This window comes from Suncus etruscus, chromosome 1 (genome assembly GCF_024139225.1).
Source record: "Suncus etruscus isolate mSunEtr1 chromosome 1, mSunEtr1.pri.cur, whole genome shotgun sequence".
NCBI classification, from domain to species: Eukaryota; Metazoa; Chordata; class Mammalia; order Eulipotyphla; family Soricidae; genus Suncus; species Suncus etruscus.
This window is the reverse complement of record NC_064848.1, coordinates 189049970-189075653: the sequence shown is the minus strand read 5'-3', so window position 1 is coordinate 189075653 and position 25684 is coordinate 189049970. Positions and strand designations below refer to the sequence as shown.

The 25684-nt window shown below is 51.5% G+C and overlaps 2 protein-coding genes across 2 annotated transcripts; one reads left to right on the top strand and one right to left on the bottom strand.

Annotated features, from left to right (window-relative positions):
- Positions 1-926: 926 nt before the first annotated feature.
- On the bottom strand, positions 927-14929 carry FKBP10 (FKBP prolyl isomerase 10). Its single transcript, XM_049767982.1, has 10 exons — positions 14685-14929; positions 6670-6815; positions 6058-6247; positions 5821-5966; positions 5214-5403; positions 4138-4283; positions 2864-3056; positions 2186-2328; positions 1857-2020; positions 927-1112 (listed from the first exon to the last, which is right to left on the bottom strand). Exons 1-10 carry the CDS (start codon positions 14927-14929, stop codon positions 927-929), a joined length of 1749 nt encoding a protein of 582 aa, XP_049623939.1.
- Positions 14930-15911: 982 nt separating this feature from the next.
- Positions 15912-25428, top strand: P3H4 (prolyl 3-hydroxylase family member 4 (inactive)). Its single transcript, XM_049779929.1, has 8 exons — positions 15912-16510; positions 16601-16753; positions 16867-17038; positions 18375-18503; positions 19194-19339; positions 21523-21606; positions 24578-24722; positions 24963-25428. Exons 1-8 carry the CDS (start codon positions 16043-16045, stop codon positions 24983-24985), a joined length of 1320 nt encoding a protein of 439 aa, XP_049635886.1. The 5' UTR covers positions 15912-16042; the 3' UTR covers positions 24986-25428.
- Positions 25429-25684: the final 256 nt, after the last annotated feature.

Below are 25684 nucleotides of genomic sequence, written 5' to 3'. Positions count from 1 at the left end.
GGCACACTTTGTCCCCTTTCCAGTAGCAAGTCCCCTTCCCCTCTGCTGGCCCCAGGGAGGCCAGGACAGAGGGAACAGCTGGGACCCCAGGAGCCAGTGTCACCCTCAGCGGACAGCCCTGAGGACAGGCCCATTCTGCTGCTTTCCCCCAACCTCTGTTCTCCCAGCCTCCAGCTCTGAACCCCTCCCTTCCACATGCACAGTGGAAAAAATGTGCCTAGATCTCACTAGTTTTATTATTCTTAATTCAACAGGATTAAGGGGCTCATGGCCAGGAGAAAGGGGCTCATAGCACCGGTTTAACTTCTTGAGCGTGGCGCTGGCCCATCTCCTTGTAAGCCCACAAAGCCTCTGTCCTGAGACCCGTCATTTCCTCACTCAGAGACAGCAGTCTTGAAGGCTGAGAGTGACACAACTCCAGCCCCCCTGGAACCCAGAGGTCACCTTTGTGTGTATGTGGGGGGATAATACAGGACAGGAAATAAAGGGGACAGGGCAGGTGAGGTAGGGCAGCCCTCCTGAACTACACCTTAAGATCCAGCCAGAGCTGAGGGAGAAAAGCAACTAACTGGCAGTGAGCCTGGCTGGGGGAAAGGCTAGGGAGCTGCCCTGATAGAGGATGCAGGGTAGGGAAGCACCAACAAAGGGGAAATTTGGGGAGTGCAGGGCTGGCCCTGTACAGTGTCTGGGTAAGTAAGGGGCTCTCCTTTACCCACCTGCCCTCCATGTGGCTTGGTAACATTTGAAGAAAGGTTCAGGGTCATAAGGGAACACCCACCAAATGCCACCATCTGAACTATTTCCTCAAGAGAGCACAGGAAAGTGGCAGATCAACCATCTCAGGGCACCCCACAAGAGAGGCACCCGCAGAGAGACAGGCAGGTGCTAGAATTCAGTCCCACAGCCTTGGGAGCAGCCCCTGCCCTTCAGAGCTCCTCATGGACCCGCTCCTGATCCTCATCAGACTTCAGCTTCAACTCTTCTGCTGTGATCTTGCCATCCTGGTTGCGGTCCTGGTTCTGGAACATGTCGCCAATGGTTTTCTCGGGGTCCTTCCCGGGCATCAGTCGTCCTTTTCCCTCACTGACTTGAGCCTTGATGAAGGTGGAGAACTGGAAGCAAGAGAGAACAGAGAAGGAGCTGGAGGGAGAGGACAGCAGCTAGGGCACTTGGTCTCCATGCAGCCAACCCAGGTTTGATCCCTGGCATGCCCGGGTTTGATGACCAATGGAAGTAATTCCTGAGTGCAGTCAGGAGTTCCAATTTTAGTGTATGTGCTACTAAAGTGGAAACACTGCAGAGCCAGGAGTAACTTCTGAGAATTGACAGGTGTGGCTCCCTAACTCCAAAAAACCCCCAAAGCAAACACACACACAGGTATGGCTCCCTAACACCCCAAAAAAACCAAAGCAAACACAGACACCCCTTCCCAATCCACTATTTGCTTCTCGGGTCCAAAGCTGAGTAGGACACACACACACACACACACACACACACACACACACACACACACACATGGACACACACACACACCTTCCCAAACCACACACACACACACACACACACACACACACACACACACACACACCTTCCCAAGCCCCCCCCCCCCCCCCACACACACACCTTCCCAAGCCACTACTATTTGCTTGGGTCCAAAGCTGAGTAGGGGAAAAGCAGCCTGTTTAGGAGTCAGGTAGGGAAAATGGATCACAGGGCGGGGGCATATGAGAAGCAGAGGCGGGACCCTGGGTATAGACATGCCTGATGCTTCTGGCTGAAACCACAGGCAACTTGGCTTCTAGGGAGTTGCAGGAAGCATATCAGCAGCTATTAGAAGGAGTAAGGACCCCACCCACCTCCTCCAAGGGGACCTCGCCATCCTTGTTGAGGTCCATGCCTTCAAACAGATTACCAGGAGGGTCTTCATGCCACACAAAGAGGTAGCCAGGAGGGAGTCCATCCTCCCGGGATACCAGCTCGACCTCAAACAGCAGCACAGCGCTGCCTGGGACGCCCCGTGCTGCGGGGAGAAAGAGTCCTGGTCAGGCTATGCAGGGTTGAGTCCAAATTCCCCAGCCTCAGTTTCCCCTTAGGGACTACAGAAGAGAGTGTGAAATAGTTACAGAGCCATTGAGAAGGCTTCTCTGACTCTCCCACCAGCCAGCAAGTTCCCAGAACTCCTCACCTCCACTCTCCCCGTGGGCCAGGTGTGGGGGTACAATGAGCTGCCGCCTCTCTCCCACGCACATGCCCTGCAGGCCAGTGTCCAGACCTTCGATCACCTTGTTAGCCCCCAGAGTCGCCTCCTGGGGGGTATCGTAGTCATGGCTGAGGGGGGAAAGACAGAGGCCAATGTGAGCACCCACTGGTCTCCCAGGGCATAGCAGAGCTGTCGGGGGAGATCTTGCAGGGAACCTAGGAATCCCAGGGGACACCTTTCTCATCTTGCCCAGCCCCTCAGGTGCGGTCTGAGTTTCCCAAGATGGAAACCCTCCCACTGAGCTCCCTCTTCTTTTTTTTTTTTTTTGTTCCCTGGCAGCTCCCGGAACCATATGGGATGCAGGGATTCGAACCGCTGTCCTTCTGCATGCAAGGCAAATGCTTTACCTCCATGCTATCTCTCCGGCCCCGTGAGCTCCCTCTTCTAGCCCAGTGCCCAGATGTGCCCAGATGTGAAATCTCTGGGGAAGCAAGCAGCAGGCACCTGGGCCCACCCACTTGTCACGCCCTCTCAGGACACGCCCATTCACAGACCACGCCCTCGGAGCACACCCAATCACAGATCATGTCCTCTCGGGCCCCACCCACTTTCAAACCACGCCCCTGATAACCACGCCCTCCCCCAGCACCGGCCTGGACCCACGAGGAGAAGAGACGGGTGCCATCCAGCAGAGAACAGTTGTAATGGTAGCGGACAAAGTCCCCGGGCCCTGACGTCTCATTGCAGCTTTCAGTGGCTCGAGACAGCGTCTTCACCTCCACAGGGTCCGCAGGGTTGTGAAAGTCGATGACGTGCACGTCAAAGATCAGCACAGCAGAGCCTGGGATCTTGTCTCCTGAGGCAGAGGAAGGCAAAGGTTGGCTGGGAGGGGGCACCCTAGATCAGAGATCCACTCACACCCTAGGACCCTGAGGTTCATGCTTTCCCCATGAAAGTTTCTGCTTTTGCTAAAACTACTTCTAGACATTCCCTTTGTTAGCTTGTGGGAATATGGCCTTCAGATAAGAGTTGGAGACAAAGGGAGACACAAGACCCAGAACATGGCACCCACGTCCGGAACTCAGCACCCACGCCTGTGCACTCAGGATAAGCCTTAACAGATCAGTCTTGTAACATCTGAATCATGTATCTTGTGGCATTTGAATGGTCTATCCTTTTTATCTGCTTCGTGGGGCTGTACATTCAGCTCTAAAGTATGTGATGGCTATATAAACTCTGAATCTCTTGGACTTGGAATCCTTGACTGGAAATCTTTTCCCAGGTGGAAGTCTTGGACCCTTAGCTAGCTAAGCAAATAAAACCCTGCTTTGTGACTTGCATTGCCAGGTGGTCTTTTTTTTTTTTTGGGGGGGGGTCACACCTGGCAGTGCTCAGGGGTTACTCCTGGCTCCACGCTCAGAAATTGCTTCTGGCAGGCATGGGGGACCATATGGGATGCCGGGATTTGAACCAATGACTTGCATGAAAGGCAAATGCCTTACCTTCATGCTATCTCTCCGGCCCTGCCAGGTGGTCTCTATCTTATTACTGGGCTGTTAGCATGGACCTAACACCACTACCACCACACCCCAGCCCTTCAACCAACCTGCCCCAACCCCTGCACTGCCATCAACTCTTCTAATAGCATCCTCATGGGTGAGAAGGAATGAGGATCAGAAGCCTTCATACAAATTCTTATGTCCTCCTGGTTTTTACCCTGCACAACAATGATGTTCCTCGCATTTTACAGCTGAGGACACTGGGGCTTCCAGCAAAGCTGGGTCTCAAACGTAGGTGTGTTTACTTCTGCTCTCCCAGCATTGCCCTCTGGTTCCAAACCTAGTAGGAATTCCTTCCCTCAGAGAAAATGAGGGCCTCCGAAAGCAAAGATGGAAAGGGGCAGATATAGTGGCTGTGGGGTTAGGGGACAAGTTTACCTGTCCCGTTCTCTCCATAGGCGAGGTGTGGAGGGATGGTGATCCTCCGGCGTTCCCCCATGCATGCACCCTGCAGCCCCTGGTCCATGCCAGGGATGATATAACCCTGCCCCACGTAGGTGTTGTAGGTGTGGTTTCGGGAGTAGCTGCAGTGAAAGCAATAAAGTTAAGAGGGGCCACAGGGACCGGAATAGTACAACAAAAAAATAGGGCCATTGCCTTGCACATGGCAGACCCAGGTTCAAATCCCCAGCATTCCATATGGCCCCTAAGCCCCACTAGAAGTAATCCCTGAACAATGAACAAGAAATAAGTCCTGAGGGTCAGAGCAATAGCACAGGAGGTAGGGCATTTGCCTTGCACATGGCTGACCGGGATTTGATCTCCGGCATCCCATCTGGTCCCCTGAGCCTACCAGGAGTGATTTTTGAGTGCAGAGCCAGGAGTAAACCCTGAGCACTGCTGGATGTGGCCCAAAAAAAAAAAAACAAAACAAAAAAAAAAAAAGAGAAACAAATAAATCCTGAATACCACTTGGTCTGAATTCCAAAAAAATTGGGGAGTCCCTGAGCCTGAGAGAACTAGAAGGGGAAGGGCACTTTCCTTGCATGAGGATGACCCAGTTCAAATCACCACCGCCATAATATGGTTCCTCCCAGCATCACCAGGGGTCACTCTCAGGCAGTCAGGAGTAGCCTCAACATTACTGGGTGTGGCACAAGTAAATAAATAAAGATATTATTATATAATAATAATAAATTAAAATAATAAAATAAATAAGTAAATGGGGTCCCTGCTTTGTTTTTGTTTTTGTTTTTGTTTTTGGGCCACATCCGGCGGTGCTCAGGGGTTACTCCTGGCTGTCTGCTCAGAAATAGCTCCTGGCAGGCACGGGGGACCATATGGGACACTGGGATTCGAACCAACCACCTTTGGTCCTGGATAGGCTGCTTGCAAGGCAAATGCCGCTGTGCTATCTCTCCGGGCCCGGGGTCCCTGCTTTTCCATAGTCTCTCTTCAGGTGTGACCCCACACCTTCCACCCCTGTGTGTTTTGCATGCCCCCAGCTCCCTCACCTGGAGTCAAAGACAGTGCCGTCCATGAGGGAACCATTGTAGTGGTAGCGCATGAAGTCACCAGCCACGGCTTTCCGGACACAGCCGGGCGGCAGCTCTAGTGTCTCCAGCTGCACTGTGTCCTTAGGGTTGTGCACGTCGATCAGCAGGACATGGAAGACCAGCGAGGCATGTGGGGGGATCACGGTCCCTGGAGAAGAGACATGCATGAGCCAACCACATGAAGAGCAAGCTGGGATAGATTGGTGCATAAGGTGAAATAGTTCTGAGAACTCAGCTGGCTTTCTCTGATGTCTCCAGCAGCTTCTTCTGAGCCCCCATTCTGGTTTTTGTTATGGGGCCATACTCAGCAGTACTCGAGAATTACTGTTGGCTCTGCCCTCAGGAACCATATGGGATGCTGAGGATTGAATCTAGGTCTGTGGCATGCAAGGCAAGTACCCTACTCCCTCTATTTGACTACAGCCCATGAACCCCTAAGTGAACCAGTAAATAGCACCCCCTCTTAGTGAGGTACTCCTCCCACCCGGCTTCCGGATGGTGCCCTGTGCAGTCCACAGCCTGAACAATTGTAGGTGCCAGACCCCAAGTCCCCATCTGCCCTCACCATAGCCTTTCTCGCCATAGGCTAGGAACGGAGGGATGATGATCTTCCTCCACTCGCCCGGGCACATGTCCAGTAGCCCCTGATCCATGCCCTTGATGAGCCAACCGGAGCCGATGTAGGTGTCATAAGTGCCTCCCCGACTATAGCTGCAGGGAATATAGAGACAGAGGAGGTGCTGCTGGAATGGAAGAGTCCTGGGCCCAGTCCTCAGCACTGCCAGGCCCCCAGCTCCCTCACCTAGTGTCGAAGGTAGTGCCATCCAGCAGGGTGCCGTTGTAGTGGTAGCGGACAAAGTCGGTGTCCTGAACCATTCGGGTGCACTGGGGTGGGCGCTGCAAGGTGCTCACCTGCACGCTGTCCGCCTTGTTCCACACGTCCAGCAGGACCAGGTCGAAGTAGAGGGTGGCATCCGGGGGAATGAGCCCCGCTATGAGGATGGGCAGCAGAGTTGTGGGGGAGTATCTGAAGTTCCTGCTTTGCCTCCCCCTCCCGCACTGCTACATCCCTTTTTTCCTCATGTTTATAGTCGGGGCCCCGGGATCCCTTACTCCTGCTCCAGGGTCCAGTCTTTTTCTTTGTTTTCTTTTGTTTTGGGGCCACACCCGGCAATGCTCAGGGTTTACTCCTGGCTGTCTGCTCAGAAATAGCTCCTGGCAGGCACAGGGAACCATATGGGACACCCGGATTCGAACCCAACCACCTTTGGTTTGCAAGGCAAACGCCGCTGTGCTATCTCTCCAGGCCCCAGGTTCCAGTCTTGATGCTCAAGTCTGTGTATTCAGACTATGTGCAGAGTGAGTTTGCACACCTCACTTCCCCTTACCCTGGCGTCCCCCCCTCTCCGCTCACCCACACCGATGCTGCCGTAGCCCAGGTGGGGAGGCACAATGAGGCGGCGACGCTCGTTGACACACATGCCCATGAGGCCTCGGTCCATGCCGGTAATGAGGCGTCCCACACCCACCACGATGGCCACCAGGGTACTGCGGTCATAGCTGGGGAAGGATGACAGACAACTGATTGACATAATCAGGACACACATGCACACACATTGACCCCTCCCTGATCATAGGGTACTTCTCCCCTTGTGTACTCCTGCAGGCTCCTTCCTAGGTCAGCCATCCCAGCTTAATGGGATGGACCATTAGAAAGGGTTACACCTTTGGGGCTGGAGCAATAGCACAGGCCAACTCAGGTTCCATCCCCAGCATCCCATATGATCCCATAGCACTACCAGGATTAAGTCCTTAGTGCAGAGCCAGCAGTAACCCTGAGGCATCAAGTGTAGGCATCCCCTCAAAAAAAAAAAAAAATTAGAGGGAGGAGAAAAAAAAAACAAATTAGGAAGGGATATGACAGGCTGGAGAGATAGCATGGAGGTAGGGCATTTGCCTTTCATGCAGAAGGACAGTGGTTCAAATCCCGGCATTCCATTTGGTCCCCTGTGCCTGCCAGAGGAGATTTCTGAGCACAGAGCCAGGAATAACCCCTGAGCGATGCCGGCTGTGACCCAAAAACCAAAAAAAAAAAAGGGGGGGGGATATGACCAGGGGCAGAAGCTCTGACACCCATGGCCGTATCCTACAGAGCAGTTTTTGTTAATAAGGCCACCCCTGCAACTGCAATATGAAGTGCTAGAATGTCCCAACAGGGTCTGTGAGGTTCATTTTATCTGTCATACAGGAGGAAGGTCCTTATCCATATAATTCTTGGAGCACAGTCTGCATAGTTGGGTCTAGCTAGAGGAGTTCAACAGGAAGTGGGCATTATTATGTTTGTGCCAAATAATCAATGCTAGGGTAGGAGGCTACACTTGGCAGTGTTTAGGGACCATGAGGTGCAGGGGCTCAGATCTGGTGCTCTGCTAACAGAACGTTCTCATCCTTCTCAGTGGCTGTTTTCCTTTATATCTTTACATTTTTTTTGAGTCACCTTGGTGATGCTCATGGTTTATTCTCTCATCTGTGCTCAGGGATCATTCCTAGCAGAGTTTAGGGAACTAACTATATAGGGTGCTAGAGATCGAACCCAGCTCAGCCACTTGCAAGACAAATGCCCTATCTCTCCCTATTTCCATTTTTTTCTTTTGGTTTGGGGGCCACATCCAGTGGCACTCAATGGTTACTTGTGGCTCTGCACTCAGAAATCACTCCTGGCAGGCTCTGGGGACCTTAGGGGATGCTGGGGATTTCCCGTCCTGGGTGGCTTTGTGCAAGGCAATCACCCTACCCTACCAGCTGTTACTGCTCCATTTCCCAACCCATCTTTAAAGAAAGTGGATATTGTGCCCGGAGAAATAGCACAGTGGCGTTTGCCTTGCAAGCAGCTGATCCAGGACCTAAGGTGGTTGGTTCAAATCCCAGTGTCCCATATGGTCCCCCGTGCCTGCCAGGAGCTATTTCTGAGCAGACAGCCAGGAGTAACCCCTGAGCAACGCTGGGTGTGGCCCAAAAAAAAAAAAAAAAAAAGTGGATAGAAGATGGCCAGAAGTGGGTTCAGGTGGACTCTTAGTGGTCCTCAGGCTTCCCCCCTCCCTCCGTACTCCAGGGGAAGGTGCATGGGGAGGAGGGTGGGCAGACATCTGGCTTCTGGTTTCCTCTTTGATTCTGGAGACCAGCTCTTGCCAGGTATAGGGTTTGGGGAGGCCCCATACCAGAGCCTTTCTCCCTAGCCTGGGGACTGCTGGGACACTTGGCAGGCCCCCAGCCATCCTTGTCTTTTTCCCCTGACTCCAGGCCTTCCCTAAAAATATCAGTAAAACAGGGGAGTTGAAAACTTGTATCACTCCCATCCAAGACTCAGGACTGAAACTTTGTTGCCAAAAATCCTTTTTCCAAAAACCTCGGCCTCCTCAAAGACTGAATAAAAGCCTAGATTGGAAACGGAGGAGAAAAAAGACTGTATTGAAAGTGGACTGATTATCTGAGAACAACCTTTGGCTTGAATTTGGATTTCGACTTTGAAAATTTCTAACTGAACTTTGGGAAAAAAAAGCTGCAAACAAGTTGTGTTGTGGCAGCAAAACCTGCTTCCAAAGTGCCGCCCGGAAGGGAGAAAAGGCAGCAGTGATCAGCCAACAGTGCCCGTCCTGCAGCAGAGAAGCAGCGAAAAACTCCTAATCAGTCCAGAAACGGCAACACCTGCGGCTTGGCTCAGCTCGGCTCGGCTAGGCTCTGCTATGGAAAAGCGGCAAGCCTGGAATCCACCCTCCAGATCACAAAGGTCAACAGCACAAGCAAACCGTCTGCGGGGCCTGGGACTATGGAAGTAAACCATGTGGTGAGAACAGCATGGGACAAATTAATCATCTGGACATTTGGTTTTAGGTGAAGGTATTTCACAATTGGTGTTGGTAATGGGAAAAAATTAGGTAGTAGTGTAAAAAAAAGGGAGTAATAACAGTTTAGCCCATTTAAAGATCTGATTTCTAACCGCCTGCATCTTTGTCTTGATTAAGTCATTTTCTTTATAATTTAAATGTGTTTTGTTTTCCATAGCTAATATTTTCAATTGCAAAATGTTTTTTTTGTTTGTTTGTTTTTTGGTTTTTGGTTTTTGGGTCACACCCGGCAGTGCTCAGGGGTTACTCCTGGCTGTCTGCTCAGAAACAGCTCCTGGCAGGCATGGGGGACCATATGGGACACTGGGATTCGAACCAACCACCTTTGGTCCTGGATCGGCTGCTTGCAAGGCAAACGCCGCTGTGCTATCTCTCCGGGCCCTATTGCAAAATGTTTTACTGTGTGTATTTTAATGTACTTAGCTTGTTTTAAAAATGTATGTTATGTATTTATGCTGTAGTACTTGTGTGTAGGGAAGGTTTATAGGAACAGAAAGTTCCCCCAATATAGTTTAAAAGTATAGGAACATGAAAGTTCCAGAATAGTGCTTGGTAGAAAAGCATTAAGAAAATTTTAAGTTACAGGTGTATAGTATAATTTGCAGAAATGTTATGTTTTTGAAAAGGGCTGGTATGTTAATTTTCACTTTATTACATTGTTGCATGATTAACCCACCTTTGGCTAAAGGTGGAGTCAGGATTACAAAAGGTTCTTTTATATTTCAGAGAAGGGGGAGATGAAGCCTCATCCCTCCATTCTCCCTAGGTAACTTGACCTTACCTGCAAGACCCCGCCCATTCCTGGGAGGGGTCTTGGAAAAGGTAGATAAGGCCTTTGACCCAGGGGTCTGGGGCTTTTGGTCTTTGGCCAGCATGGAGGTCAAATGAAAGATGGCTGAAAGGAGTTAAGATGCAGGGCTAGCTAAGAATAGCTGTGCTTAAAAGGTTATGATAGAGGCCACACATGTGGTGGATAGGGTATGAATAAAGCTGATGCTTCCTGATGCCTGTCTCTGGATGAGTCTGATTCCGCCATTCACCTAAACCGGGGACCCACCAGCTGAATGGGGATTGCGGAGCCACGTGGCCTGGGATGGCAGAGAAAAATCCATCCTTCACCATCCACCACCATCGCTAATTATTTAATGCAACAATTCTGGAGACCAGTTCTTGCCAGGTATAGGGTCTGGGGAAGCCCCATACCAGAGCCTTTCTCCCTAGCCTGGGGACTGCTGGGAGGCTTGGCAGGCCCCCAGCCATCCTTGTCTTTTTCTCCTGACTCCAGGCCTTCCCTGGGTGCTAGCTTAGATGACCAGAAGTGGGTTCAGGTGGACTCTTAGTGGTCCTCAGGCTTCCCTCCTCCCTCGGTACTCCAGTCGGGAGGCGCATGCGGAGAAGGGTGGGCAGACATCTGGCTTCCAGTTTCCTCCTTGATTCTGGAGACCAGCTCTTGCCAGGTATAGGGTTTTTCTCCCCTGGACTTCAGGCCTTCTCTGGGCGCCGGTCTAGGTGGACTCTATAAGGGTCAACAGGCTTTCCCCCTATCTCACCCTACACTAATGGGAATGCGCTCTGGGAGGAGGGTGGGCCGTTCTAGCACTGGTTTATGTTGGGACAGTCAGTGGAAATTTTTTCTCCTTGTTTTCATATTGATAGTATTGTATGCATATATTCTATATATCCATAATATCCATCTTGTATTGTGACCTTGATACTGCCCTACAAAGCTCATTTCTAATATTTTACTGCCTCAGTCCCAACCCTTACTTCCCCCATCTTCCCATATAGGTACAGCTAATGACATGAAGCTCACCACATAAGAGTGATAAGTGCAGTTAGAGAAATAACTACACTGAAAACTATCATAACAATGTGAATGAATGAGGGAAAAAGAAAGCCTGTCTCGAGTACAGGTGTGGGTGGGGTGGGGAGTAGGTAGATCTGGGAAATTGGTGGTGGGAATCCTGCACTGGTGAAGGGGGGTGTTCTTTACATGACTGTAATCATACAACTACAATTATATTTGTAATCATGGTGTTTAAATAAAGATAATTAAAAAAAAAAAGAAAGTGGATAGAAGCTGGAGAGATGGCAAATGAGTTAGGGCACTTGCCTTGTATGCAGTTGACCCTGGTTTGGTCCCCTGAGCATCAGTAGGTGTCAAGGCTTTGAACAAGATTTTCCATTTCTTATTTGTACTGAGATTTTTGTTTGTTTGTTTACTTGTTTTTGTATCTATTTATTTATTTATTTTTGGGTCACACCAGCAGCACTCAGAGGTTACTCCTGGCTCTGTGCTCAGAAATTGCTCCTGGCAGACACAGGGGACCATATGGGATGCCGGAATTTGAACCTCTGTCTGTCCTGGGTCAGCTGTGTGCAAGGCAAATGCCTTACCGCTGTGCTGTCTCTCCAGCCCCATGGTATTTTTTTTTTAACCAAGCAATGTTTGGCAGTACTGGGTTGGGGGACCATTCAGGATACAATAAACAGAGTATGTGCTTCGGCCCTTTGTATTATCTCCAGGCCCAATACTTACCAATATTGGCGTGATCCAACCCTGAGCTACATTTTCTTTAATTAAAAAAAAATAATTGAAAGGGGGCAGCGCAATAGTAAGGCAGGTAGGGTGGGTGTTTGCCTTGCACACATGGCCAATCTAGGTTTGATCCCTGATATCTTATATTGTTCTCCAAGCCCGCTAGGAGTTATTCCTGGTCACAGAAGCTGGTGCTGAGCACTGCTGGCTGTGGCCCAAAAATGGGGGGGTTGTGGCTCAGCAATCACTCCTGGCAGTGCTTGGGAGATAATGTATATATTTGTGTGTATGATATAGATAAAGATACAGTGCTGGAGACCAAACCAGAGTTAGCTATATGCAAAGCAAGTACCTTCCTTATATTGTCTCTTTGATTCATTTTTAATTTTGTTTATTGTTTTTTGGGCTACATCGAGTGGTGCTCAAAGATGACTCCTGGCTCTGTACTCAGGGATCATTCCTGGCAGGCTCAGGGGACCATGTGGGGTGCCAGGGATCCAACCTGGGTTGGCATGTGTAAAGCAAACCCTCTACCTGCTATACTATAGCTCCAGCCCAGGTATTTTATCTTTCTTGTCAGGGAAATGGAGACTTGGCTGTCTATGTGAGCTGGCCAGGAGCAGTGCTAACAGGGAACTGCTGAAAGCAGAGCCTGAAGGAGTTTTCCATTCTGAAAAGGCCTCTATTCTATGACTTAGGTGGGAGGGATGGCTTCGTGGCCCAGCACACACTGCTTTTAATGCAGACAGTTTAGGTTCAATCCCAGCATGTCAAGGTCCCCCAAGGAACTGCTTCGAATGACCCACAAGCCCTGAGCAGGGTTAGCTCCTGAACACCACTGGGTGTGACCCCAAACCAATAAGATTGCATGTCTTTTCTTTGCTTTCAGTTGGGGTTGTAATTTAAGCTTTTAGAAGCTAAAGCAGGAATAAGAGGTATTTATTTTGAATGATGGGAGCAGAGGGGTGGGAAGTTTTCCAAGCTAAGCATGAACTGGGTCCACCAGGGGCGTCAGCATCTGCTCCTAGCACTGCCCTGCCACCAAGTTGGGCTCAAGACTAGACTGTTGCTCATACCTCTCTTAACTGGTATGTGATCTCACCTGTGCCAGCAGTGGGAGGGCTCAACCATGATAGAATTCATGTTGGGACAGCTCCCCAGAGACAAAGCCAGGTACACAGGCACACAAGTCCTTGATGTCACCTCTCAGCCCCATCATGCCTGATTCTGAGACAGCTGCCTTTTAAAGTCGAGCCGACTTTTCACCCCATTTCCAGGAACAGAAGCTTCTAGGGGAAGCCCCTTGATCATGTTTATAAATCATGGTTTGATTTTGAAATTTTTTTCCTTTATATGTTGGCGGTACCTCCAGCAGTGCTGGAGGATGTGGCTACTTTACTCAAAGCTCAGGGGGGTGGGTGTGTGCAGTAGAAGGATCTGGGCTCAAACCCGGGTTCAAAACATGCATCCCATCCATTTGGGTCTCCTGAAATCTCATGTGAATTTTCTTTTCCTTCCTTCCTTCCTTCCTTCCTTCCTTCCTTCCTTCCTTCCTTCCTTCCTTCCTTCCTTCCTTCCTTCCTTCCTTCCTTCCTTCCTTCCTTCCTTCCTTCCTTCCTTCCTTCCTTCCTTCCTTCCTTCCTTCCTTCCTTCCTTCCTTCCTTCCTTCCTTCCTTTCTTTCTGTCTTTCATTGGTCTTTGGATCACACCCGGCAGGGCTCAGGGGTTACTCCTGGCTCTGTGCTCAGAAATCACTCCTACCATGGGAAACCATATGAAATGCCAGAATTTGAACCACCATTCATCCTAAATCGGCCTTACCACTGTGCTATTGTTCCAGCCCCTCTCATGTGAATTTTTATCCAGTTTACCACTGCTCCTTTCAAAGGCACAAATGCTCATTTCCTTTGTCGAGAAAGGGTTTATGCAGGATACTACTAGGATCTGGGTTGTGTTAGTGGCTGAACCCAAAGTTTAACTGAAACTGGACATGCAGTACTGCTCTGCTCCTACTAGTAAAGTTGGCTTGAGGAATGCCCAAACCTGTCTCCCCCTTCCTCAGCCCAGATGCCATCACAATGTGTGACATATCCACACACAGAATCCCTGTGCTCTACATCCTCAAAACCATCATGTTATGCACTTTATATTTGTTTGGGGCCACACCCCACACTGGTACTCAGAAACTACTCCTGGAACTCATTCTTGGCAGTGCTCTAGGGCCCATACAGAGCCAGGACTGTACCTGGGTCTTCATGTTTTTCCTTTTTTTGGAAACACCTGACGGTGCTCGGGGATTACTAATAGCTCTGCACTCAGGAATTACTCCTGGTGGTACTCAGGCACCATAAGGGATGCTGGAAATTTTGCTTGCATACAAGACAGATTTTTACCTACTGTATAATCATTCCGGGACCCAATGGGCCTCCATTTCTTTAAATCCTCTATCCTGTTGTGTTAAGGGGATTCCTACCTCACTTGCCCCTATTTGTGGTACTGCATGCTAGCAATAATTCTCACTGTCTTCGAGCTGCAGAGACATTGAATCTTGGGAGTGGAGACTGAGGGAAGTCAGGGTGCTGGAGGGAGGTGACCTCAAGCTGAAATTGGATCATTCACTTGCAGTTGAGACCAAGATAAACCACCCTTTGCGCGCGCCCCCACCCCTTAAAGCTGTACAAAGAAACACTGAGCCGGTCACCTGGATTACTCCAAAGTTTGGGGGATGTGGGAGCTTGTTGGGGTCCTTTGACAGAAGCAAATTTGAAATTGAGAACAGAATATATCTTTGGGGAGATAGGTATCTGGGAGCTCCCCAAAATAGAGGATGGTGTTTATGGTTAGAGCAAATGGGGAAACACACCAGTTTAAGAGGGACAAATATTTAAGGATCTACACAACCCAAGATCTAAGAGGGAGGACCGGAAGGAGAATTGAGGAAGGGGAGCTATGGATCTTGGGGATGTCCCCCCCCCAGTCCATTACCTCGAGTCAAACTTCTTGCCGTCCTCAAAAGTGCCATTGTAGTGGTAGCGCACAAAATCTCCCATCTGCACCTCTCGTGGACATGTTTTGGGGATGTGGTACCTTTCGATGACCACATCTTCCAGGGGGCCCCCCGCCGGGCTGGCACGGCCCAGCCCCCTCCCCACGGCCTGCACCAGCAGAAGTAGGAGCTGCAACAGGGTGCACCGGGGTAGGGGGGCGCCTCGGGGTGCCAGGGGGAGCATGGTACTTGCTGCAGGGCCGGCCGGGAGCGAACAAGGAGGGATCAGCCGCCAGCAATTCCTTCCCCACTTCTCCCGGTACTGGCTCCCCCCCTTCCTGTCCATCCCCACCCCCGCCCAGGCGGGTCCACGTGGAATGGGGGCTGGGGAGGCTGAGCTGGCAGGGGCGGGGGGTTGGTGGGTGGGATTGGGGAGCCAGCTGAGCGCCTTAGGGACCAGGGGTGCCCAGTTGGAGAACTCTAGATTCCTTCCTCCCTTCCCCACAACCCTGTACTTGAGCGACAGGAGGCCCCCCGTTGGGGAGGAAAGTTCAGGAAAGATGACACTCCCAAAAGGAAAAAAAAAGACTGAGAAAGTCAAGAAAAAAAAATTCGGCCACTTTCCCGGAGCCCCCCGGGTCCTAATGCCTGGAAGAAGAGTTCCCTTGTGGCTCCAGCCTGCACCCCCCAAACCCAGGCATCTCTAGATGCCTGGTGAGTCTCCCCAATCTGCAGGCTCCCGTGGCCCTCCTCGTCTCTCTGACTAGTCCTGGGGAGGCTGAGCTGAATGTTTTGCCAAAGCTGGACACCAGCCATGGAGCATGGGGATGAAGATGGATGCCATGGGAGGAGTGACATGGGGGTGGGGGTCTGTCAGGGTGTGTGTGTAAACCAGGGACACCAGGAGTGAGCGCTCCAGGGTAAGGTGTAGGCCTTGTGCGTAAAGGGAAAGCCAAGTCAGAACAGCAGGGAGTAAGTGGGGGTGACTTTTTCAGCTTTCAGAGCTCTGCATTCCTACTGGAAGCACCTCCCCTATATGGGGAAGACCCCCCCAATACTCAAGGGAAGGGGATCTGGCTACTGTAGAAGGCTCAAGACACCCTGGGATGCTTCTAAAATAAAAGAGGGATCAGCCCAGTGCCCTGGAGAAGGGTGTTGCTTTTCCAGGCCACTCCCCGTCTCCCCCAAATCCTGCCCTCTGCACGTACACCCGGATGCCCGGCGCTAAGACCCAGCAGGCTGGAGCTGGGGATCTCCTCCGCCCCCCCAATCCACGCGCGCCCTCCCTCCGCCCGCGGGGCCTGCACCGGGCTGGGCTGGGCAGGGCAGAGCGCGCGGGCCGGGCACGAGTGCGGGCATGGGGCGGGCGGCGTGGGCGCTGCTGCTGCTGTGGCTATTGCTGCTGGGCCGTACCCGGGCGCAGTACGAGAAGTACAGCTTCCGTGGCTTCCCACCCGAGGACCTGATGCCCCTGGCCGACGCCTACAGCCACGCGCTGGAGCAATACGAGGGCGAAAGCTGGCACGAGAGCGCGCGCTACCTGGAGGCGGCGCTGCGGCTCCACCGGCTGCTGCGGGACAGCGAGGCCTTTTGCCACGCCAACTGCAGCGGCTCTGCACCCCCCGAACCCCTGCCCGATGGCCCCCAAGCCGACCCCTGGGCCCACGAGCTGCAACTCTTTGGCCGCGTCCTGGAGCGCGCCGCCTGCCTGCGCCGCTGCCAACGCTCGCTGCCCGCTTTCCAGGTGCCCTACCCGCCCCGCCAGCTGCTGCGGGACTTCCAGAGCCGCCTGCCCTACCAGTACCTGCACTATGCGCATTTCAAGGTGGGCCACGCGCGGGGTGGCTGCGGGTGGCCTGGGTGCAAACCCCTCGCAGCCTCCCGACCTGTCCCATCCGTCCCCCTCGCCCCGCAGGCTAACAGGCTGGAAAAGGCGCTGGCCGCGGCCTACACCTTCCTGCAGCGGAACCCGAAGCACGAACTCACCGCCAAGTATCTCAACTACTACCGTGGGCTGCTGGATGCCGAGGACGAGCCGCTCACGGACTTGGAGGCGCAGCCCTACGAGGTGCCAAAGCATCTTCCTTCCTAGCTCTCCCTGCCCGCCTGGTTTAGCAGAAGGGAAAATATAGAGGTACCTCTGACACCCCACCCCCTCTACCTTGCCACACCACCCTCCAGGCCGTGTTTGTCCGGGCCGTGAAGCTCTACAACAGCGGGGATTTCCGTGGGAGCACTGAGGACATGGAACGAGCGCTAGCTGAGTACCTGACCGTCTTTGCACGGTGTCTGGCTGGCTGCGAGGGGGCCCATGAGCAGGTGGATTTTAAGGATTTCTACCCGGCCATAGCAGGTATCTCCAATCGGTCCCCCATCACTCACTCACCTGGTCCCTCTCATTTTTTTTTTTTTTTTTGTGGTTTTTGGGTCACACCCGGCAGTGCTCAGGGGTTACTCCTGGCTCCATGCTCAGAAATTGCTCCTGGCAGGCACAGGGGACCATATGGGACGCAGGGATTCAAACCGATGACCTCTTGCATGAAAGGCAAATGCTTTACCTCCATGCTATCTCTCCAGCCCCGTCCCTCTCATTTTTTAAATTTATTTTAATTTTTAAAATTTTTTTGGTTTTGGGGCCGGGCGGTGGCGCTGGAGGTAAGGTGCCTGCCTTGCCTGCGCTAGCCTAGGACGGACCGCAGTTCTATCCCCCGGCGTCCCATATGGTCCCCCAAGAAGCCAGGAGCAACTTCTGAGCGCATAGCCAGGAGTAACCCCTGAGCGTCACAGGGTGTGGCCCAAAAACCAAAAAAAAAAAAAATTTTTTTTTGGTTTTGGGGTCATACCCGGCAGCACTCAGGGGGTAACTCCTGGCTTTGCACTCAGAATTCACTCCTGGCAGACACAGGGGACCATATGGGATGCCAAGATTTGAACCAACATCCGTCCTGGATCAGCTGTGTGCAAGGCAAATGCCCTACCACTGTGCTATCTCTTTGGCCCTCTCTCTCTCACATTTTCATTCCACCCCAAGCATGTAAAGAACAGCCTGCCTGAAGCACAGGAGGTGGAAGCTGTGGTCCTACCTCTGGCTCGGACAGACAGACAGAACAGCTCATAGACACCCTCCAGTGGGTGCAGTGGGCTCCAGTCACAGTGCTCAAGGTTCTGAACCTGGGTGCAGCCAGCTAGTGACATCCTCAGAGGACTCAGAGAGTTTCGGTTCACTATCTTCCAGGCCCCAGTGAGCAAAGTGCCAAGGTGGAAAAACCAGGCAGGAGTTTGCAGAAATGACCTCTAGTCTGCTGCTCTCAAGTCTTAGGGACCCTCAGCTGTGGACAGAGGGAAACTCCACCTAGTCTTTCTCATGGGGTTTAGGGGAAGAGGGAGGCTCCAGTGACATGTAGGGCCAAGAATGGAAGCCCACCTCCTGCATGCAGAGCCTCCACTCAGCACTCGGGTCCATCTCCCAGCCCTCTCCAGCTATTTTCCCAACAGCCCTAGTGGTTTCTGCTTTTGGGGTCGAAGTTGAACGAGGAAGGTGTACAATCAGCCCATAGTCTTTCTCAGGGCTAGTTGTCCTAAGCTGAGAGCTGGGTATACAGGCTCCACAAACAGTCGGCATAGTTTCCCGAGTCTCCCCATCCTTGAAGTGAGGGGTTCATACAACACCTGTCATTCTATCCCCCCAGATCTCTTTGCAGAATCCCTTCAGTGCAAGGTGGACTGCGAGACCGACCTGACCCCCAACGTGGGTGGTTACTTCGTGGAGAAGTTTGTGGCCACCATGTACCACTACCTACAGTTTGCCTACTACAAGTGTGAGTGTTGGTGGTCGCAGAGGAGAGGGGGAACATCCCTTGGCGGCTGTTCTTCTGATGGCAGAAGGCTGGGGGAGCAGGAGATGAGGCAGGAAACCCGGAGTTCAAGAGAGCTCTTGGGCGGGCCAACTGCCCAGCACATGACAATTTACAAAGTTCTACTGCTGAGTATCTCACTTGATTCTCTGTCCAGCTCTGCAGCTAATATTACTGGACTCATCTTTTTCAGATGAGGAAATAGGAGGTTCAGGGAGGCCAAGGGGCTATGGGGCACATGAGAGAAAACAAGAAGCTCTACTGCTTAGGGCTGTCCTGGCTTGTCAGAGATCCTGGTGTCAGCTGGCATTGTATGCCCATTCCCAGGGCTACTTCTGTGCAGAGATGCTGAAATCTGTTCAGAGGCTGGGTTGGAGTGGATAGGACTGTGGGGTGCCTAGGGAACCTTACTGGTCCTGTGTCATCAACCTCCTGCTGTGTAACCTCTTTGGGCCTCAGATTTATTGCCTATACGTAGGCCTAGAGCCTAGCAGGCAGGAAGCACACCACCCATTCTAGGTTGTATTATAGGTAGAGTTAAAGGGTCCAAGAGGTGTTTGCTGAGGCAGGGAGGTGTGGGGAGCACTGGGCTGAATTGGGAGATGGGGATGGCCTGGAGGGGATTGTCAGGCTTTACTCCCTTCCCACCTACAGTGAATGATGTTCGCCAGGCGGCCCGCAGTGCAGCCAGTTTCATGCTCTTCGACCCCCATGACAGCATCATGCAACAAAACCTGGTATATTACCGCTTCCACCGAGCTCGCTGGGGCCTGGAGGAGGAGGATTTCCAGCCCCGAGAGGTGGGTGCTGCCATGACAGTGTGTGCCATGACAACTGTGGTTTACAAAAGAAATCCTGACTTTTATTTTTAAAATGTTAGGGGGGTAATGTTTAGCAGTAGTTAGAATGGTTTATTTTTGGGGCCAGAGCAATAGCGATTGATAAGGCATTTGCCTTGCATGTGGCTAACCCAGGATGGACTTCGGTTTGATCCCTGGCATCCTATATGATACCCCAAGCCAGGAGTTATTTCTGAGCGCATAACCAGGGGTAACCCTTGAGCGTCACCAGGTGTGGCCCAAAAACAACAACAACAACAAAAAGGAATGGTTTATTTTATTATTATTATTAATTATTTTTAAATAATAGGGGCTGGAGCAGTGGTGCAAGTGGTAAGGCATCTGCCTTGCCTGCACTAGCCTAGGATGGACCACGGTTTGATCCCCCAGCATCCCATATGGTCCCCTAAGTCAGGAGTGATTTTTAAGCGTATTGCAAAGATTAACCCCTAAGCATCACTGGGTGTGGCCCCCCCCCCAAAAAAAACAAACAAAAAATGATTTTGGGGCCAAACCTGAAGGTGCTCAGGGTTCACTTTTGGCTCTGCACTCAGAAATCACTCCTGACTTAGGCTCAGGGGACCATATGGGATGCCGGGGATTGAACCCAGGTTTGTCCTGAGTTAGTCACGTGCAAGGCAAATACCCTACTGCTGTGCCATCACTCCAGCCCCAAGAAATCCTGACTTCTTGAAGGATGTAATTGGGGAGTCCTAGGGCCAAACCCAGCTGCCCAGCTGCAGGGGCCCAGAACATTGTGGACATTGGGGAATCTCCCAGCAAATGGGGTGGTGGCATCTAGGTTGATAGGTTGGCACAAGGCAGAGCTGTGGGAGGTGTAGAGTAACCTTCTGTGGGGCTGTAGAGAGAGTTAAATAGGCTGGGCATGCAGGTTCTAGCTCTAGCATCACATGGTTCCTGGGGGCATTGAGGGAACAACACAGAGTCTAGAGCCAGGTGTAGCTCCTGGCAGCATAGATATCCCCAAACCAAAAACAAACAAACAAACCAGTAACCTGTCTAGTCTCCCCAGCCTCATCCTCATCATCCTCACTGCTAGCCTCTCCCCTTCTTCTCCCCTTCTCTTTCTTTCTTTCTTTCTTTCTTTCTTTCTTTCTTTCTTTCTTTCTTTCTTTCTTTCTTTCTTTCTTTCTTTCTTTCTTTCTTTCTTTCTTTCTTTCTTTCTTTCTTTCTTTCTTTCTTTCTTTCTTTCTTCCTTCCTTCCTTCCTTCCTTCCTTCCTTCCTTCCTTCTTCCTTCCTTCCTTCCTTCCTTCCTTCCTTCCTTCCTTCCTTCCTTCCTTCCTTCCTTCCTTCCTTCCTTCCTTCCTTCCTTCCTTTTTTTTCATTTTTGGGTCACACCTGGTAGTGCTTGGGGGGGGGCTTCCTGGATCTATGCTCAAAAATTGCTCCTGGCAGGCTCGGGGGACCATATGGGATGCAGGGATTTGAACCATCGTCCTTCTGCATGCCAGGCAAATGCCCTACCTCCATGCTATCTCTCTGGTCCCATAGTTTCCCCCCTTCTATCCTAAGTGCCCTTTGTTGGACCAACTGAAAGATTCTTGGAGTCTAGAGCAAGTTTGTAGTATAGAGGCACATAAGGTGTCCCTCCTAATTTCCTTCCCAGAGGCAGACATTACTAGTCAAGTGCAGCTTTCTCAGAATCTTACATGTTGCTCCTTTTGTTTTTTGGGGGGAGCCACATCTGACAAGGAACCATATGCAGTGTCAGGGATAAGACTAGGGTTGGCTGTATGTAAGGAAAGTACCTTGCCAACTGTACTATCTCTCTAGTACCTGAGCCTTCTGAATCTTTTTTTTTCTAAGGTTTTTTTTTGGGGGGGTGGTCACACCCGGCTCATGCTCAGAGGTTACTCCTGGCTATCTGCTCAGAAATAGCTCCTGGCAGGCACAGGGAACCATATGGGACACCGGGATTCGAACCAACTACCTTAGGTCCTGGATCGGCTGTTTGCAAGGCAAACACCACTGAGCTATCCCTCCGGGCCCAGCCTTCTGAATCTTAATGGAGCTCTCCAAGCAGTTTGGTTTTCCCATCAGCCTGAGTGCTGGAAAGAGCCAGAGAGACCCTTGTGCCCACGGAGCAGTACCTTGCTCATTCACCATCCTTCTCTCCTCACAGGAGGCTGTACTCTACCACAACCAGACCACTGAGCTGCGGGAGCTGTTGGAGTTTGCACACCTCTACCTGCAGTCAGATGATGAAGTAAGCGCCCTATCCTTTGGATGGGGTGGTGATGGAGATCTCTTGGCCCCAGTTCCATGGCTAGCTGTGGGGAAACCAGAGATTTCTCCTTTTTTTCCTCTGTCACTCAGTCATGGGTTCTCATGCCTCTCCTTTTCTATTTCTTCTTTCTCTTGTTTGTTTTCTTCTTTTTTGCTTGTTTGTCTTTGGACTACACCCAGTGACTCTGGGATTGCTTCTGGCTCTGCACTCAGGAATTACTCCTGGCAGTGCTCTGGAATCGAACTCTGGCCAGCTGTGTGCAAGGCAAGTTCTTTGTACCCACTGTACTATCACTGTAACTCCCACCTCTTTGCATGTCTGACTTCTACTGGACCCTTCATGAGCGCCTTCTCTGGGTAGGCCTGGCTGCATACACTGGCTTTCCTTTGGGTTTGGTATACAATTTTTTGGGTTTACTTTTGTTTTGTGTTCTGGGCCACACCTAGTGGGGCTCAGGTGGCTAATCCTGGCTCTAGATTCAGGAACTGTTCCTGGTGGTGCTCAGGGAACCATATGAGATGCCAAGGACCAAACCTAGGTTGACCATGTGCAAGGCAAATGCCCTACTTGTTCTGTCACTCTAGCCCCTGGCATACCACTTTGTGGGTTTTTTTTGGGTGGGGTGGGATGGGGTTTGGGTCACACCCGGCAGTGCTCAGGAGTTACTCGTGGCTCTGCTCTCAGAAACCACTCCTGTCAGGCACAGGGGACTGAATACCAGGATTCGAACCACCATCTGTCCTGTGTGCAAGACAAACACCCTACCGCTATGCTGTCTTGCTGGCCCTTGTTTTCTCCCTGGCTACCTATAGACTTGATACTTCGGAACAGCTTGAGAGTCAAAGAGACAGTACAGGAGTGAAAGCTCTCACCTTGCTTGTAGCCAACCCCATTTCAATTCCTGGCACCTTATGGTCCCTGGAACACCTCTAGCCATGATCCCTGAGCAGGTGTGACTCATCTCCTCACCCCCAAATAAGTGAAACTGAGTAATATGAATCAATGAATAAGCCAGAAAGCCAGGAAGGAAGGATCCCAACCAGGATTGTCCAGATTCTGATGAGGGTTGGGAACTTGAGTTTCTGAGGTGTGCTGCTACTCAGGGTTCAGTCATCCACTTGTTCAAGGGGGCAGCACCCTGGCTATGAACCAGATGTGGTCCCCCATTTAGCAGCTGGCTATCCGTTAGCCTAAGCATCCTTGAACTTAATTCTCCAGCCATCATATGGAAAGACTAATTCCTCCCATACCATCACAATAGAAAGTGAATGAGATTGGGCCAGAATGATAGTTCAGTGGGTAGGGAATTTGCCTTGCATGTGGCCAACCCAGGTACCCCATATGGACCCCTCTGCCAAGAATGTTCTCTGAGTATAGAGGTAGGAGTAATCACTAAGCATTTCTGTGAGTGTGTGTGTGTGTGAAAGAGAGAGAGAGGAGAGAGGAGAGAGAGAGAGAGAGAGAGAGAGAGAGAGAGAGAGAGAGAGAGAGAGAGAGAGAGAGAGAGAGAGAGAGAGAGAATAAATGAGATTATTAGGTGCTCTGCAAATGGGAGCTGGTGTGACTTCTCAAATTTACCTATAGTGGGGGCTGGCGAGATAGCATGAAGGTAAGGCATTTGCCTTTTATGCAGAAGGCCATTGGTTCAAATCCCAGCATCCCATATAGTCCCCCGAGCCTGCCAGGAGCGATTTCTGAGCGTAGAGCCGGGAGTAACCCCTGAGTGTTGCTGGGTGTGATCCAAAAAAACAAAACAAACAAAAAATTACCTATGGTGGATCCAACACTATGTAGGGGGTAGGGGACAAAGGGAAGCACACTCGGGTCCCTTTTGGGGCAGCTTGTGGTCCAGTGGGAGATGAACAGAATGCAGAGGCAGAAGGCAACATGGGCACTGCAAGTGGAGAGGGCTCCACACCAGCAGGGCTGCAACCTATTGCTTAACAAGTGTCACTTCAGGCAACATGACCCACATGCAGTCCTGAAGTGCTCTTTCCTGCCCAGGAGTTGCTGAAGTGGGAGTTCTGGAGGGAATGAAGGGGCAGCTTAAAGGGATGAAGTACAGTGTTTGCATACAGGAAACCTGAGACCCACGCCTGACACTACACGGTCTCCTGAGCAGCACTGGAAGTGACATCCTGAGCACCAAACTGGAGTGTTCCTGAACACCCCAAAGCACTGCCAGGTGTGGCCTCAAAACAAAACAATAAAACTCCAAGGTCAGATAGTACACAGATAAGGTGCTTGCCTTGTACGCTGCCAACCCAGGTCCCTAGAGCTTGCCAGGAGTGATCCCTGTACACACCTATGAATAAATGCTGAGCACAGTCAGGAGTGGCTCCAAAACAAAAACAACAACAACAACAAAAAAGCCTAAATGGTGGGCTGTGGACTGAAGAGAGTCCAAGGACTAAGGCGCTTATCTTGCATGTGATCAACCCCAGTTCAATCTCTAATGCTGGGACCAGAGAGATAGCACAGCATTAGGGCATTTGCCTTGCATGTAGCCAACCCAGGATGGGTGTTGGTTCAATTCCCAGCATCCCATATGGTCCCCCGAGTCTGCCAGGGGCAATTTCTGAGCACAGAGCCAGGAGTAACTCCTGTCTGCCACTGGGTGTGATGCAAAGACAAGAAAAAAATTAATCTCTAATGCCCCAAGTACTTCCAGGAGTGACTCCTTAGCAGGGAGCTAGAAGTAAGCCCTGAGCACTACCTGATGTGGCCCAAAACAAAACAAAACAAAAAGTGGGCTCTGGAGAGGGTGACACTAATCCTGTGTTGGGCTCACAGGGATTCATTTTGGGAAGAGGAAGGGTGGGAGACGTGTTCAGATTTCTCCTGCATGAGAGCTGATGAGGGATCGGCTATTGGAAGGAAATGGCCTGGGAGCAAGCTCCCTGCCTGGGCCTGCTATAACCCAGTTTCTCCTTATCCTGGGCGGCTGTAGATGGAGCTGGAGGAGACAGATCCCCCTGCAGAACTGGAGACCCCACCATCGGATGCTGAGTTTGAAGGGGAGGGCGACTACGAGGAGGGCATTTATGCCAACTGGTGGCAGGAGCCTGATGCCAAGGGCGACGAGGCTGAAGCAGGTCAGTGACCTGAGTCTGGGTGTGGTGGGGGACTTTGGAGGCTGCTGGGAAACTCGCTGGGGGGCTTTACCCCTATGTAACCTCTATAGTAACCCAGTTCTACTGGACAGGAAGGGGAGACTTCCTTCCCATAAATGAAACCAGAGAGGCCTCTTTCTGGGGATCATCCCTTCCCCTCTCCCAGGACAGCACCCATTGGGATGGGCAGTGAACCCCAAGTTGCTCTCCTTTCTTTTTCAGATCTGGAACCTGAATTAGCATGAGAAGAGATCCATGCCTGGACCCCTCAAAAGCTGAGGAAGCCTGGGGCCAGTGACACCCCCTGTCAGCCTGGGCAGCAGCAAGAACTATTTATTAAAAGTATGTGATGGGGGGCCGGAATGATAGTACAGCAGGTAGGGTGCTTGCCTAGCACACGCCGATCCCCAGCATCCCAGATGGTCCCTGAGCATTGCCAGGAATAATTCCTGAGAGCAGAACTAGGCGTGACCTTTGAGCATCACTGGATGTTGCCCCAAAACAAAGCAAAACAAAAATGTGCGATGGACAGAGCTGGCCGGGCCCCTCCTGTCACCCCAGGAATGTGCTGCAGGAGTGTGCAGACTCTCTGGGTCCCCAGCACAGGTTTGTGGGGTGCTGTTCCTGCCACAGCCCTACCCAAAGCCCCAGGCATTTTGGACAGGCTCCTGGGAAATCTCTGCTCCTCCGGATTTCTGAGTAGAGAGGGGCAGTGGCATTGGTGAAGAGCACTGGATCAAGAGTCCCCTATGCCTTGCAGGCTGGTAGTGGGTGCCCAATAAACATGTCTTGTGGGCCAGAGCAATAACATGTTTGCCTTGTTTGCGGTCGACCAGGGATCGAGCCCTAGAACTCCATATGGGCTCTAACAACACCAGGAGTGATCCCTGAGTGCAGAGCCAGGAGTAAACCCTGAGCAAGGCCAGGTGCCCCTTCAAACCCAC